At 38.5% G+C, this 14,390-nt stretch overlaps 1 protein-coding gene across 8 annotated transcripts in view; it reads right to left on the bottom strand.

Annotated features, from left to right (window-relative positions):
• Window positions 1–4,352: 4,352 nt before the first annotated feature.
• kdrl (kinase insert domain receptor like) overlaps window positions 4,353–14,390 on the bottom strand; it is a 49,027-nt gene continuing 38,989 nt past the window's right edge. For all 8 annotated transcript variants that reach the window (XM_042418498.1, XM_042418506.1, XM_042418501.1 and 5 more), the window contains 5 exons: window positions 13,945–14,050; window positions 12,093–12,217; window positions 10,558–10,636; window positions 9,261–9,364; window positions 4,353–6,660 (listed from right to left, as the gene is read on the bottom strand). In XM_042418498.1, the coding sequence (XP_042274432.1) occupies window positions 6,477–6,660; window positions 9,261–9,364; window positions 10,558–10,636; window positions 12,093–12,217; window positions 13,945–14,050 (598 nt within the window). In that variant the 3' untranslated portion in view covers window positions 4,353–6,476. The remainder of the gene's footprint in view (window positions 6,661–9,260; window positions 9,365–10,557; window positions 10,637–12,092; window positions 12,218–13,944; window positions 14,051–14,390) is intronic.

Here is a 14,390-nt window from a genome sequence, read left to right on the forward strand (position 1 = left end):
AGCTTTGTTTTTTAAGGGAGTTTTTTCTTATTCAAATTGAGGTCTCAGGACAGAGGATGTTGTATTGCTGTACAGATTGTAAAGACCCCTGAGGCAAATTTGGGATTTGTGATATCGGGCTATACAAATAAAAATTGACTTGACCAAATAAAATAAAAAAATAACATTGCTAATTAGCAAATGTTAGCATGCTATGTCACTAAACTAAGAAGGTTTAGAGCTTGCTTGGTTTAAAACATTCATGTCTGCAGACTCTTCGTCTTATGAGTAAAGAAATATTGTGTGGGAAAAAACTGTGTGCAGATTCTGTTTTTTGATATTTTCTGTTTTGTCCAGCACCTTCATAATCTCAACATTCACAAAACTATTACACATGGCATCACATTAAACCTGATGATGTTGATCTGTTGTTTGTTTTCTCATTGACCTTTGCACCAAAATCTTTATTTAGCTTATTTAGCTGCTTGTTAAAGTTGGACTGGAGTTAACGCTTTTTAGAGGGACAGTATCCGGCTTATTGTTCTGCATTTAGGTGAGAGGCTCGGATGTGGCCTACCCACCATTCACCTTCATGGGCAGGGGTCTGGGAATAGCATTGTGTGGCCATTTATATAGGGAGGAGGAACTTTTTTTTCTTCTTCATTGTAGTGTTTGGTCAGTGGCCCCCAAATCAGTGTATGATGGGATTTCAAGCTGCACCGATTCAGTTGGATCCCGGATGTGTATTTGGCTTCAGTTTTAGAGGCTACTGAATTAATTAACATCATTTTTTCTCAGTGATTGATGGAGTGTTTTGCAGCTCTGTTTGCTTTGGGAAGAGACCCTGGAAGTGGTCAGGGCGGGGAGAGGTTGTTTTCATAAATGCAATTGTTAAATAAGGGAAATACGAACAGACTGCTCAGGTTCTTGACACAAACCGGACATTTCTAAATGTTATAACCTCTCAAACCCTGATTTTTAAAAAAACTCTATAAGTCCTGACGGAGCAGATCTTGGAAGATGGATCCTTCCTGTTGCTCTTCTTAAGGTTCCTCCTTTTTTCACCCTGTTACAGTAGCTTTTTGTGCAGTTTCTCTTTATTTATTGAGGGTCTAAGGATAGAAGGTGTCATTTATTGTACAGATTGTTCAGGCCTCTGTGGAAAATTTGTAATCATTTTACATTGGCCTGTATAATTAAAACTTACCTCACTTGACACTTAGGAGTCTTACAGGATTCTTGTAGGCCAAAACATAGAAAATTAACTACTATCACTATTATTACTATTATCACTTCTAACACTGGTGTAGCACAACAATCTGGGCCAAACTCTGATATAGATCAACAAGACTGTTTTATAATGTACAATAAATATTTGATGTTAGTATCGCAAATCTCCTTTCAGTGTAAACTACTGCAAACAGCTGTGACTTCTCAGTAGCCACTTTATGATTTAGTATAGTTTACATATAATGTTAACAATCTCAAATTTCCAAATTGCAGTTAAAACGAACTTTTAATTCCAGGATTTTTGATGTCAGGGCCCTCTCTACTCACTACTACATGCCTGGATACTACTAATAATATTTATAGTAATATTACATTGTGCCTTTTTCAGCTCCTGAGGACACTTTGCAAATTCATTAAAAAAAGGAAAATGCACGTGCAATACTGTGTAAAAGTTTTAGGCACTAAATGTAAAGTGGGGATTCTTTCAAAAATAGTGCCATGAATAGTTTTTATTAATAGATTAGCATCATACAAGCTTCAGTAAACAGAAGAAACCTAAATCAAATGAATATTTGCTGTGAGCAGCTTTAAAACAGCAGCAGTTCTCCTCCTGCACACAGATTTTCAAGGTACTTGGCAGGTCGGTTGTTCCAAGCGTTTTGCAGAACTTGGCCGTATGTTTTGGGTCGTTTAAACTGCATCATTATGATTTTTTTCTTTAATCTACCTGTCAGATAATTTGCACTGGACTTGGAGCAAGGCAAAGACTCCCTGTGTCATTTGTCATTGTCATTATTGATATAAACAGTGCTGCTTTGACTAAAGAAAACTGGACTGGCTTTTGGGATTGGAAATGGTGAATTATTATTAAGGTTTTATAAACTCTCTTTAGTGAGTGCCAGAGCTGCTGCACAGCGGTCCCTCAGGAAAGAAGAAGGGCAGTCCTCATGCCTCTGCCTGTATGGAAAAACACTGTGTGTAAGTGTTTTTACACGAGCCTGTTATGTTTGTTACCAAAAGAAAAAAAAAAAAAAAACATGACAGTCAAGAGCCCCCCTCCCTTCAACATCCTTCCCTTGTTTGTTTGTATCTGATATTCTGGAAATAGTCCACAGTAGTCAGAGGTTGTTGATATGTGTTTGGGTGTGATGTTGGGCGCTCACCTTACGGTAAACATAGTAAATCCTGTGAGGACAAGCGGGCCCTTGAGGACAGTTGATGGCCCAACCTGTCCTGTAGCGTGTGTTCCCCGCGGACACACCCAGTGCCAGTAAGCAGGGGCACTGCGCTCCCATAGGAAGCCTTGTGTGTGGCGTCCTCCGGTCGTGACCAGGATGATTAAGAGTTCCTTCCTTTCCCGCTTGGAGGGGCATTGTCCCGGTGAACAGACAGGCTGCCGACACCTTGTCCTGGCAAGGAAGTGAGTCTCTCAGTCCAAGGAGCCACAGCGGGGCTGAACACTGATGGCACATTCCAATCCAAACATACCGCTTCATTAATGTTTTAAGAATTCAAAGGGGAATAATCAAGGCGCATTTGATTCTGTGAATCAAAAGTAGGTTAAAAAAAAAAAGGCTGAGGGACTTTTTATAGGTCATACTTACTTGTGCCAACGGTTCCCAACCTGGGGGTTGGGATCTCACAAGGGACTGAGGGATAAATCTGAGGGGTCTTAGGAAATTTCAGCCACACAAATTCCTTTAATTTTTCTGTCTTTTCTCTCTTTCTTTTAAATTCTGAAATAGAGGAATAAAAACTGTTTATTGTATAACTATTACAAAAAATATTCAAGTTAAAAATGGGAATACACCTCTTTGGTGCAATGCAATGTTGACGAGGAGTCAAAACAGTTTGTCTGAAGGATTACAAGTCAAAACTGTTGGGAACCACAGACTTACATATGCTACAGTTGGCTATATTATCAGTCTTAATGTGGACTCTGTTTTACTAGCAAATACTGTAATAAAGAAGCACATTTGGAAGACTGTATATATATATTTTTTTTCTTTTTCTGTTGATTGAAGATTGAGTTTTCTTTTTATTTATTAAACTAGATGTATATATCTTAAAGCCCCCCTCCACTCAAAAACATGTTTTTCTTATATTTTACTTCACTGTTTTTCTCTGTTTCCTGTTTTCAGAATGATGGATGTGTTTTCACATTCATCTGAAGAGGTGAAGGTAGGAGGACAATTTGTGACATCACAAATATGTTGGAGACCAATCAAGCAACTTAAAGAAGTGTGATATACACTCTTATAACTTCCAGCACACATACATAAAGACTGGACTTCATGGTGAAGTAGGAGAAACATTGTTTTGAGCAGTTAAACATTTAAAATGAACAGTATTTACATATTCAAAGATTCTGAAGTTTTCGATGAAAGGAGAAAGTGTTGATGTGCTTTTAAGAACTAACAAGTTAAATCAACTTTTCTTGTGGAAAAACCATATGTGACACACTTTATTTTTGAAAGGAGAGTCATTTTAAATGTCTCAGTGCATGACTAGAGGAGACCTTTAACCTTTAGTGATCATCACTGAGAAGAATGTGCATATGACTCAAAAATAGCCTGTAGATTTATTGGATTTCCTGGATTAAGAATTAAATTAAAGTTTTCATTGGACTGATTGAAACCATGTAGTCATGATGTTTTGAAAACTTATCCAAAGCTCACAAATTGTGCATAGATCTGTGAGCCTTTTAGCTGGATTTGAGTCATTTTCAGCAGATTATTTCTTGATTAAATTAAGCAAAATTGCTACATGTTCATGCCAGTCTGTGGCCATGCTAGCAGATTTGTGAGGGTGTAATGCTAATTGTAAAGAAAACCAAATTGTTAGATAAATCAAAGTATTGGATGCATTTTAATTTTTTCCTGATGATGGGGATGAAAATCAGGATATTACGAAAGTCAGTCAGATTCATCCTCTGGAGACAATCGATATCAGCGCAGAATGTCATGACAGTCCATCCAAAAGTTGTTGAGATATTTAATTCATGCTAAATTGGCTAAAAAATCTTTTGAGCATTACCAGTTTGTGTTTTAATAAAATAGAGATGTAACTAGTTTTCTGTATTTCATGGTGTTTCCAGGGCTCCTCATTAAGATTTCTAAGTAATTAAGAGTCCAGACAGCAAGTAACGTATAAATATATAGATCTTTATTTATTTATTTACTTCATATGCTCAGTTAACAGTGTTGGGGAACATTACTTTCAGTAAAACTAACTCGTTACACTACATGAACAACACAGGAAGAAAAGCTTGGTAGATGGTTTGAACTGCTGCAGGTTGTCATTAGTTGTGGTTATTTATCCAAATATATTTATCTTTGCGTTCATGTTTAAATCTTTGTATGTCATTGTAACAGCAGAAGCTGAGATGAAGCTTGAAATTTAAGACAGATAAGAAGTCAACATAATCCATTAAGTGAAAACAATACATTGATGTTAGGTTGGCAAAAAAAAAAAAAATAATAGAACAAATACTGTAAACGTTAATTTCCTATGTAAGATACTGATGTTAAATAGAAAAGCAAAATAAAATCAGTTCTTTGTAACATGTGACCGTCAACACTGCTTGATAATAATATAATATACCTTTAGAATACAAAAACATTATATTTGATATACAGTATCAGTGCATAATCATTTCCTCTCCACATAAACAACACGTTATACAAATAAGACATCATTTGGAAATACACAGGGCTTCAAAATATCCATTTTGTAGTTTACTCACTGACAAAAAACTGTTTTCTTTAGTGGTCAAAAAGCACAAAGCTAGCCGCTCTCCTACAGGGTATCTGTACTGTAATACATGTGTGAATGAAGGTTTGGTCCAAAGTACTTTCAATATATCCTGAATTACAACAAATGGTGTTAAAAACAAGGAGATTTGAACACATAATAAAACCTACAGTGAACCAGAGCAGACTGGTGCTACTTTTATACACATGTAGAGTTTCTGTAGCCTGCCCTGCAAGCTTCACTAACACTTACGCACATGACGAAGGACGGAGAATACCTACACACACATTTCTGCAGAAGCAGATTCCCTCAGATTTACTACCAGTGAATACAGCAGCACGAACAGCATATAAATCTGGATTGAAGTGTCAATATCAGGAAGACTGAGCCGGTAAATCCTCAGGTTAACCTTTAAATATGTATCTAAATGTACAACAGAACTGGATGACTAAGTGACAGTGTTTACAAACTAAATAAATACACAATTTATTCTTACTAGTGCTTTTGAAGAAGACTGTTCCTATGAAATCCTGTTCCAATCTCATGTTTCTAATGTTTGTACACAAGAAAATAAACAAATTCATGAGGCTCTCTGGTTTTCCTTTTCGCTGTCATTCTTAGTTTGACCGAGCAAAAAACACAAAGCGTTTGAGTTTCTTCAACACCAGATCGGACAGGAGGAAGAATCGAAATATAACTCTTCATTTAAATGCCTTCGAGGTTGAGCTGTAAAGTTAAATGTGAAGCCGTCTGGTCTTTCTCTCAGCTCTACCCTGTTTCCTCCATTAACATGTGATTTTCCATAACTTGGAGAGCTTAAAAAAAAGAGCTAGATGACAGAGTACCCCTCTCCTCTGTCACTCTGGGTCAACCTGAGTTAGTTGAGCTTTAATGAAAATACAGGAGCAATTACACCTCAAATAAGAGACCTTTCATAATTAATAATCAATGTCATATTGGTATCCATCTGCTTTTTGCTTTAAGCAAAACTGAACCTTCATATGGACGGATGTAGCCGTATTAGAAAATACTTTCCAGTTTTTAATTTATGAAAAGAAAATTAAAACAGATAAAATAGTCTCTATATAAACTTGAAAAGCCTCAAATTGTAGTATGTTTGAATCTGTGGTAAAGTTGGAATCTTTGCGGTTTTTCACAGTAGATCAAAGAAATACCTGAGCCTGTTTTCAGCTGTTTGACATATCACAGTGAATGTGGAACGGACCAGCAGCATAAACGTCAGCCTACGTCTGAAAACTGGGAAGGAATGATGAACAGTTTACAGGTTTCCTTTAGTTGCACAGCAGGTGCCCTGTAAGTTGGAAGATGCTAGTTACAGTTGTTTCATGAGTCATTTCAGAGTGTCTTTTCTAAACACTTTGAGAGAAAATATCACTTTTTTTCCCTCTCAAATGTTTGGTAAAGAACAGTCCACAGATTAGAGTCAAAACAGAGGAGAACAAAGCAAAGGCTCTGAGGCTGTCGGTCAGACTCTCCAGGGGTGAAGCAGGAGGTTACACAGGTGGGGTGGAGTAGCGCACCACGTAGTTGTAGTCAGGCGGCGGGCTGTGACACTCCAGGTCAGCATCCAGGGCTGAATCATCCAGACTGAAGTCCAGAGAGGAAACAGTTGGTGGATATTTCTCCTTTTCTGTGTCAGTTAGCACTGACTCTTTGCTCTTACTCGCTGCCTTCATGCTGAAAATACACACAGACAAACAGAATATATACATAAGCAGGAAATATCACCATCACAAGGCTGCTGTTACACTAATCTGTCACTATATGGAAGCAGGTTTTATGCCCTTTACACTCAAAAATGTGTTTTCCTTGTCGTGAATTCACTGTGATGTTTGAGCATCACTGTGTAGGACAATGAATGTGCAGTCTGATACTAGAAGCCTGGGAAAGTTTCTCTTTGCTCACAAGTATAATTCTGTGTAATCACAACTAGGAAGTGAATCATGGTCCAGTATGAAGTAGCAGACATCTTATGATCAGTAGTCAAACTTCAGAAAATTTCGAAGCATTTTTTGTATATTCATAGATTTTTTCAATGAGGGAGAAGGAATAGATGTAATTTTAAGGATGTTTAACGAGGTATTTGAACTTTTTTTGTGGAAAAACCATATGAGATTCAAATTATTGTCTTAAAACATGTGTGGATAGGATCTTTAATCCTGCAGCAAAAAGAACGGCAACAAAAATGCCTCCTGGTTCTGTCATGATCTCAATTTTAAAATGTATCCGCTGTCTTCAAAAAGTTCGCTTCATTTCTCCTAGTCGTGCCAGCATAAATGTGCCTAATAGAGATGAACACATCATCAGCCTTTTACAATAAACAGACACTGCTAATTGCAAAAAAACACTGAAAAACAAACACAGACACAACAAACCAATGTGGCGTAACAGCATGATCAGCTGACTTTCCGGTAAAGAGATGAGACACAGGACCAAAATTTGCCACAAGGCTTTTCTCTAAATGCATGACTATGTCCTCTTTAAAATATTTTAAACCCCTATATCAAGACTTTTTATATGATTGCAGAGTCTTTAAAATGATTATAATGTACTAAGGTTTTTATTTGTAGAAAAAACTATCAGGGTGAAAACTGGTGCTGCGGTAAACAAACAACTGTGAACTTATCAACCCTTCTGTGAGACAAGATTGTTTTTTCCAAGAGAACTTGACTTAATCGCTTTCACAATGGAACCAGGAGTTGTTTTGATGTTTTTAGATGGAAAAAATGCTCCTTGTGAAGCTGTGCGACCACACAAACCTTTCCTCATTCATATATTATGTAATCAATCATCCTGAGATTTTCTGCTTCATTTGATACTCAGAATATGAGTAATTGCCTGCTATTGTCTTTGGAGGTTGCCAAGGGTTTCCAGAGCTCCTCTCTCGAGGCCAAAGGGTCAGAGCCCAGCAGGGGTAAGTGACACCGCTGTACTGGAATGCTTCCTTGATGAAAACCTGCTAAACCAGGCATCAAAAATAGATGACAATAGTACAATGTGAATTGAAATGAGTCATCTTAATGCAGTTTACAGAAGTTCTTTGCTCTAAAAATCAGCGCTGACTTAAAGCTGTCCTGCGTGTTTAGGATTGCTGAAGGCTGAGGGATTAACAGGTGGACTTGTGATAAACAAAAGGAGCCGTGGAGGCTTTTGTAAACCCCTCCTAAGTTCAAAGGTGGCAGTGATTGAGCGGTTGCCCAGCAAGGAAGTCCTCCCCTCAAAGTATAGATCATTCTCTGCATGCCTGGACTGATTGTCTTTGCCATGGCAGGGGCCCTGATGACACGAGCGGGACGGTAACGAGTCTCTTTAGCCTTGACACCAGTTTCTGAGGTTTTAAAGAGACGTGAGAGGATGTGGGTGTTTGTAGAAGTGAGGAGATTAATTACAGCACTACAGACGGTGACATTAACTTGTCTTACACTCTTTCGTCTTTAACGTAACAGAGATTTGTGGAACATTAACATTTGCTTTATTGCTGTTCCTCCGTTTAATCTTTTAAGTGGAAACCACAATACTTTGAAGGAGTATCAATAACTGCTACTGTGCAGAGAACAGCAGAATAATGATGTGAGGTTTAAAGTGTAATTACTGAGTTCAGGGGTATGACCATGAAAATTAACCCGGTCCTGGCTGCTGTACTTAATATCTAAGCCTTAAGACACCTACAGAGACCCTCATAAGAAAAAGATTTACAGAAACTTTACTCAGATTTGACTTTATCCTCAGATAACCTTGTAAACAAGAACATATTGTCTCAGTGTTTTTTCCGCTTTCTTTCAGTTTTATATACTTTTCTTCACAGGATCCACATCTTAAAGTCATCAGATGATCCACAGGATTTTGGGGAATACATTGTAGACGTACGTCACTCTTGAGATCATTTGTTACCTAGCAGTGGATAACAGCGGACAGCTGTGACTCATAAGTTAAATCAAGATGGGAGGAATGTCATTCAGGACTCTTTTGGTGAAAACAAAGAGGTTTTAGTGTGTGCTCTTAAAACAGCTGAAACGTCCTTCAGTTTGTAACCTTCAAGCTTCATCCCCCCCACTTTTCCTTTGTTTATCTTCAGAAAACTAGCCACTGACTTCTTTGTGGGCCAGCAGCAACTTTGTGTGTGTGTGTGTGTGTGTGTATGACAATTATTGTGTCTACATTCCAGCACATCAGGGAGGTTTCCAAGCAATATTCTGCACTCTCTTCCAGTGTATATATGTGTTAATGTATGATTGTCAGAGCATGTAGAGGGTGCTGATGTGGTTTAGTGTACGTACGCCAGAGCCATGATGCTCAGCGGTCGGCCTGCCAACGATTCCAATCGCTTCAGAGTCTTCATGTTGTCAGAGGACAAACCCATCCCGCTGTCTGACTGACCGCCCTGTTGAGGATGGAGAGACGGACAGAAAGTCATTAATTAAAACTCCAAATGCCATCTTTCTTTCTTTCTCTCTTTTTTTCTTATCTAAGGTGAACAAATATCTAAAAATAAGAAATAAAGTAAACTTTGTTTCTATAGAATCTTTCAAAAATGTTACAAAATGCTCAAACAGGTCAAACAGTGATATTTCACCAAAAAAAAAACCCCAAAAAACTCAAAATCATAAAAGTGTTAAGAGTAATAATTTATAAAACTGGCTGCCTATACAGGTAGGTTTTTAAAATGTGGCACAGATTCAGAGTTTGTTCTTCAGTGTTGGAGCTAAAACAGTAGAAGTATGATCCCTCTTTGCTCTGAGCCTGGACCGGTTTGAGAGGCAGACTTTCTTGATGCAGAATAAGGAGTTAAAGATCAGAAATATATAGCCGAGCCAAACCACGAACAACTTTAAAAGCAATCAACAGCAGCACTGTAGAGATGTGTGTGCTCTCTTCATCTAGTGTTGGTCTGACGCCTTGCCGCTGCATTCTGCACAAATTGCTGCATCATATTGAACATAGTGCAACTAATGAATTGTAATAGTTGAGACTAGAGAAAATAAGCATGGATAATTGCTCAGCTATGTTTTTGGGAAGCACTGGTTTTATTTTGAATTTGGCAAAAATTTGCATTTGTACAAAGCAAAACTGTACAAGACTCTTGTGATGATTGAAGTTGATGTTTGGATAAAAAAACAACTCCTACATTTCTGTGTGAACGTTTTAGGATAGCTGTGGACTTTCCAAGGTGGGGCTGGCGGTTAGAAATATGATAAGCACCAATAACCAGAACTTCAGTTTTATCATAACTCAGTTGGAGAAAGTTGGAGGCAATCCAGTGTTTGATGGCAGCAGTGCAGGGAATCCTGATTCTCGGGACTAAATGAAACATACAAACTTGTATCTGTAGGACATGGTGTTGATATGACAAGTAGTAGCAACAAACTGAACAAAATCGAGCCAAGTATTAAGTCTGCTGGGATCTCACATGACATAAGAGCAGAGGAATAAAGTTATCAACAGCTACTTTGAACACTGGATGAAAACCAATTCAAAGCAGTTTTAAAATGAATGTTATACCCTCTCATACAGTAAACAGTAAGATTGAGGATCCAGGGTGGAGTGTCTGGTTTAGCGTCAGGATGAATAACTCACCCCATGGTTCTCATTTGTCCCGTCCTCTATGGTAACCTCGTCGAAGGTTTTCACACTAGCGGGACGGATCTTGATGTTCCTGGCAAAAAAAGAAAAAAAAATTCCAGGGTAAGACTCCAAAATAAAAATGTTCTGTTTCTGTTCAGAGAATCGTTTGATTACACTGGAGCCAAGAGGCAAAGTTCAGCAACAAAACCGCAGGAACTTAATCACTTAGATCAACAACGTGTAGCATCTATGACATTGTACTTTGAAAACACACCTTGTTGACTTTGCATTTCAACACTGAGAGGCTAAAACGACTGCTTAATTTAGCTTAAGGGGTAACTGTCATTACTGCTTTTCAACACCTCCTCAATAAACACACTTGGAGGATCTGTGAAAACCCAAGAGCTCAAACAAATGTTATTTTAAGTGGACATAAATCTAAAGGGAGGCGCTACGGTTTTTGGGGAAATTCCTTACAGAAGCCACAATACTAAAAGCTCTCTGGCCATCGAGCTGGCCATGTGGTGTTCTTATCATGTGCCAATCTGGTCTGTCATTGTCCTCAAGTCAGACCTTAATGTTCTGCTGGAAGAGTTTAGTCTGAGTGCTGCAGGAACAGTAATTGTTTTGGATAATATTCAGTGCAAAGTGGGAAAATGATTTAGGCATTTCCTTTGCATAACAGACCACAGTGTTGGAACTGTAACAATTTGAGGGTAGGTTTACATGCCTTCAAGATAAGGAGATTTATTTCCTTTGAATGTCTTAACAAGTTCATTGGGGACTGTAACAGATTTGAGCCAATAAGATTAAGAGTCTACAGCCATGCTAGCGGCTCTGTGAGGCTGTGCGTAGACACAGAGGTGCTTTGAGCAAAATGCAAATGTCAACATGCTAATATGCTCATGATTACAATGCTAACATACTAATGTTTAGCAGGTATAATGTTTACCATGTTCACCATCTAGGTTTTCTGTGTTAGCATGCTAACACTTGCTAATTAGCACTGAACACAAAGTACAGTTGAGGCTGATGGGAATGTTGTCAGTTTTGCAGATGTGGTAGACAAATGGCAATTCATAAAAATGTTGTCAAGGTTGCAGACAAACACAAATGTCAAACTCATGGTGGCACTAGACAAAAAGTCAGAGAATCACAAAAGTCAGCAGGATTCATCCTCTGGGAACCATGAATATCTGCACAAAATTTTGTGCCAATCAGTTTAGTGGATGTTGAAATGTTTTACAGGATAAGTGAAAACTCAGTAGTGCTAGAGGAAAAGTCAAGGTATCTCCCTAAGTGATAAGAATATTTGTACTAAATTTCCTGGCAATCCATCCAATAGTTGTTGAAATATTTCAGTCTGGACCACAGTGATAGACTGACCAATCATTGCCTAACATTGTCATGAGCCACGGTGCGAGCATGGCTAAAATCATCTCAGCATTGAGAAGATTAGATAAAATAGTTAGTCTGTGAGTACATGAGTTTACAGTTACAGCCTGTTTTATGTAAACTAGACAATGAGCAATGATTCATGTTCTCACCAGTTGCCCCCTGAGTCGCGGTGTGAGACGGGCCGTGTTGGCGTCTCCTCTGATGGCTTGGTGGCAGACGGGTCTCCCACCTTGGCCAGCAAGGCTGTGTTGATGGGTATGTAATGCTTCCCCTCCTAAATCAACCAAGCAGAGACAAAACATCTTAGAGTGCAGCCTTACGCTTGCACAGTGTAAAGTATAAAGCGCTGAGGGCGATACGGTGTGCACACTATGTAAACACACACATCCACAGGTCGTGGCGAGCAGCCATAGAAACTAAGGTCATGCCTAATAAATCCAATACAATGCGCATGATTTTGGTGGAGACTGCAGAGTCCATGACCAGCCTTCCTGTACAGTAACAATAGCTTTATTAATGAGAGTCAAAACCCTCTACTGTTCTCTCTGTCCAGTCTAGATTGTTTCTCATGAGAATAGGTTTCACAGACTCATTTGTAATGCAACATGTTATAGTTTTTATGTGATGTGTTGTCTGGCTTTGTCTTTATATCCTATTAATTCACTGATCAATCTACAGTCTTCTGTAGTCACTGTAGCAGTAGTGAAATTTAATTCCTTTATTGTGTGCGTATCTGTCTGCAGTAATGTAAAATCTGGACAAGAAGCCAGTTCTCTTTAGTGGCTGGAAGTAGGAACTTGACTGTAGGCATCTTGTACATCCTGATGATTGAAAATGATCTGGTCTTGTTACGGCTCAGGCCAATTTTCTATCATCAGTGAGAGTTGAGGCTAAGTGCCCTTCCCTTTTCAATTTCCTTCTCCTTTTTCCATCCATCTTCCTTTTTTAGTATCATCTTGTTATTCCTTTGGTACAAGAATATTTATTATTTTATTTCAGTCCCTCATTAAGATACAAAGTATACAGCCATAACTTATTTTGTGCTTTAGGGAGGTAAAGATGAGAGCTTCAAATATGTTGTTCATAGTCACATGAATTGAGAATAGGACTAGAAGTCGTCACAAATTCACTTTATCTGAGAGAGACCAGTATAATTAAACAAAAAACAAAGAGACCCGATCCAAAAGGGACCTGAAGCAAGTGAGACCCAGTCTGACATAGACACAATTCTAAGTGCTGTTGACCTGAACAGACTCAAATAGAAAAAGAGTAGGAATACATGTCATATTTTCAAACACTAAAGATTCTCCGTTTTGCCTCAAAAAACTATTTTTTCTTCCGTGATGATTATGATGTGTCGGCCCAATTTGGGTCCCTTGGTTAGCAGCAACCAAGTGGTCAGATGAAGACATCTAAATTGAAAAATGAATGTTTCTAAATGTTTACATGAAAACCAAATACTGTGATTTTTCCTGCGAGTATTTTGCAACTTTTTTGACTGATGGGAACAGGGCTGTTTTACATTCTTACCAAATCTATTAACTTTCAACAGTTTGTGACATTTCACAACATTCATGCCACACAATGATACTTTGTGTCAAAGAATGAAAAAGTTTTTCCATGCATTCAGACATGTGGTTCCTCTTACGAGGCTGATAGTACCATTTCTAAGGGAGCTAAGTGTTTGTGATGACTGTTACTTCCCCTCTCCGTCACTCTGAACACACCCACACTGCATCTCCTTTTAGAAGTCTGATCAGTGAGTGTCAGCAGTGATTGTGCTCATAATGCAGAACTATTGACAAATATTATTCAAAGAAGTGTCTGGTTGGTTAGAATTCCAAGAATATGAGTAAATTAAATCTACCGTCATGAGTTTTTAGGGTGAGTTCACATCACAGCTGTTGATGATAAACTTTCTCTCAGATATTTCTGAGAATGGAAGTTCTGTTCAAATCATATGTGGTGTTCAAACAGCACACTCTAGTTTGTCTATCATACCTGCTGCACGCTGGCCTGAAGCAGGTCTCCCAGTCTTTCCACCAGCTCAGTGAAGGTCGGCCGCTCCTGTGGCTCCCCCTGCCAGCAGTCCAACATGGTCTGATATCTACGAGCAAAGAAAACACCACTGAACAAACACCGCAACATACATGGCACACACAAATCCTCAGCATATTGGATGGACATTCCTAATGCTAAAGCCAAGATAAACACATATTTGGGTTGAGGTATTGTAAAATGGGACCTTATTGGTGCCAGAATATTTAGCACCTTGAAGGAGAAACTATCAGAGTTGGTCGTCTTTTCACATCTCTGTGTTAAGACTGGTACAGAGGTGACCACATCTGGTCCACCTATACATCGACTGTCATCTAGAACATTAGTACATACCCTATTCATTATTTTCAGGGGATTTTAAGCCTCTGGGGCTGTATCTGATTCTCTCC

This window comes from Thunnus maccoyii, chromosome 8 (genome assembly GCF_910596095.1).
Source record: "Thunnus maccoyii chromosome 8, fThuMac1.1, whole genome shotgun sequence".
NCBI lineage: Eukaryota > Metazoa > Chordata > Actinopteri > Scombriformes > Scombridae > Thunnus > Thunnus maccoyii.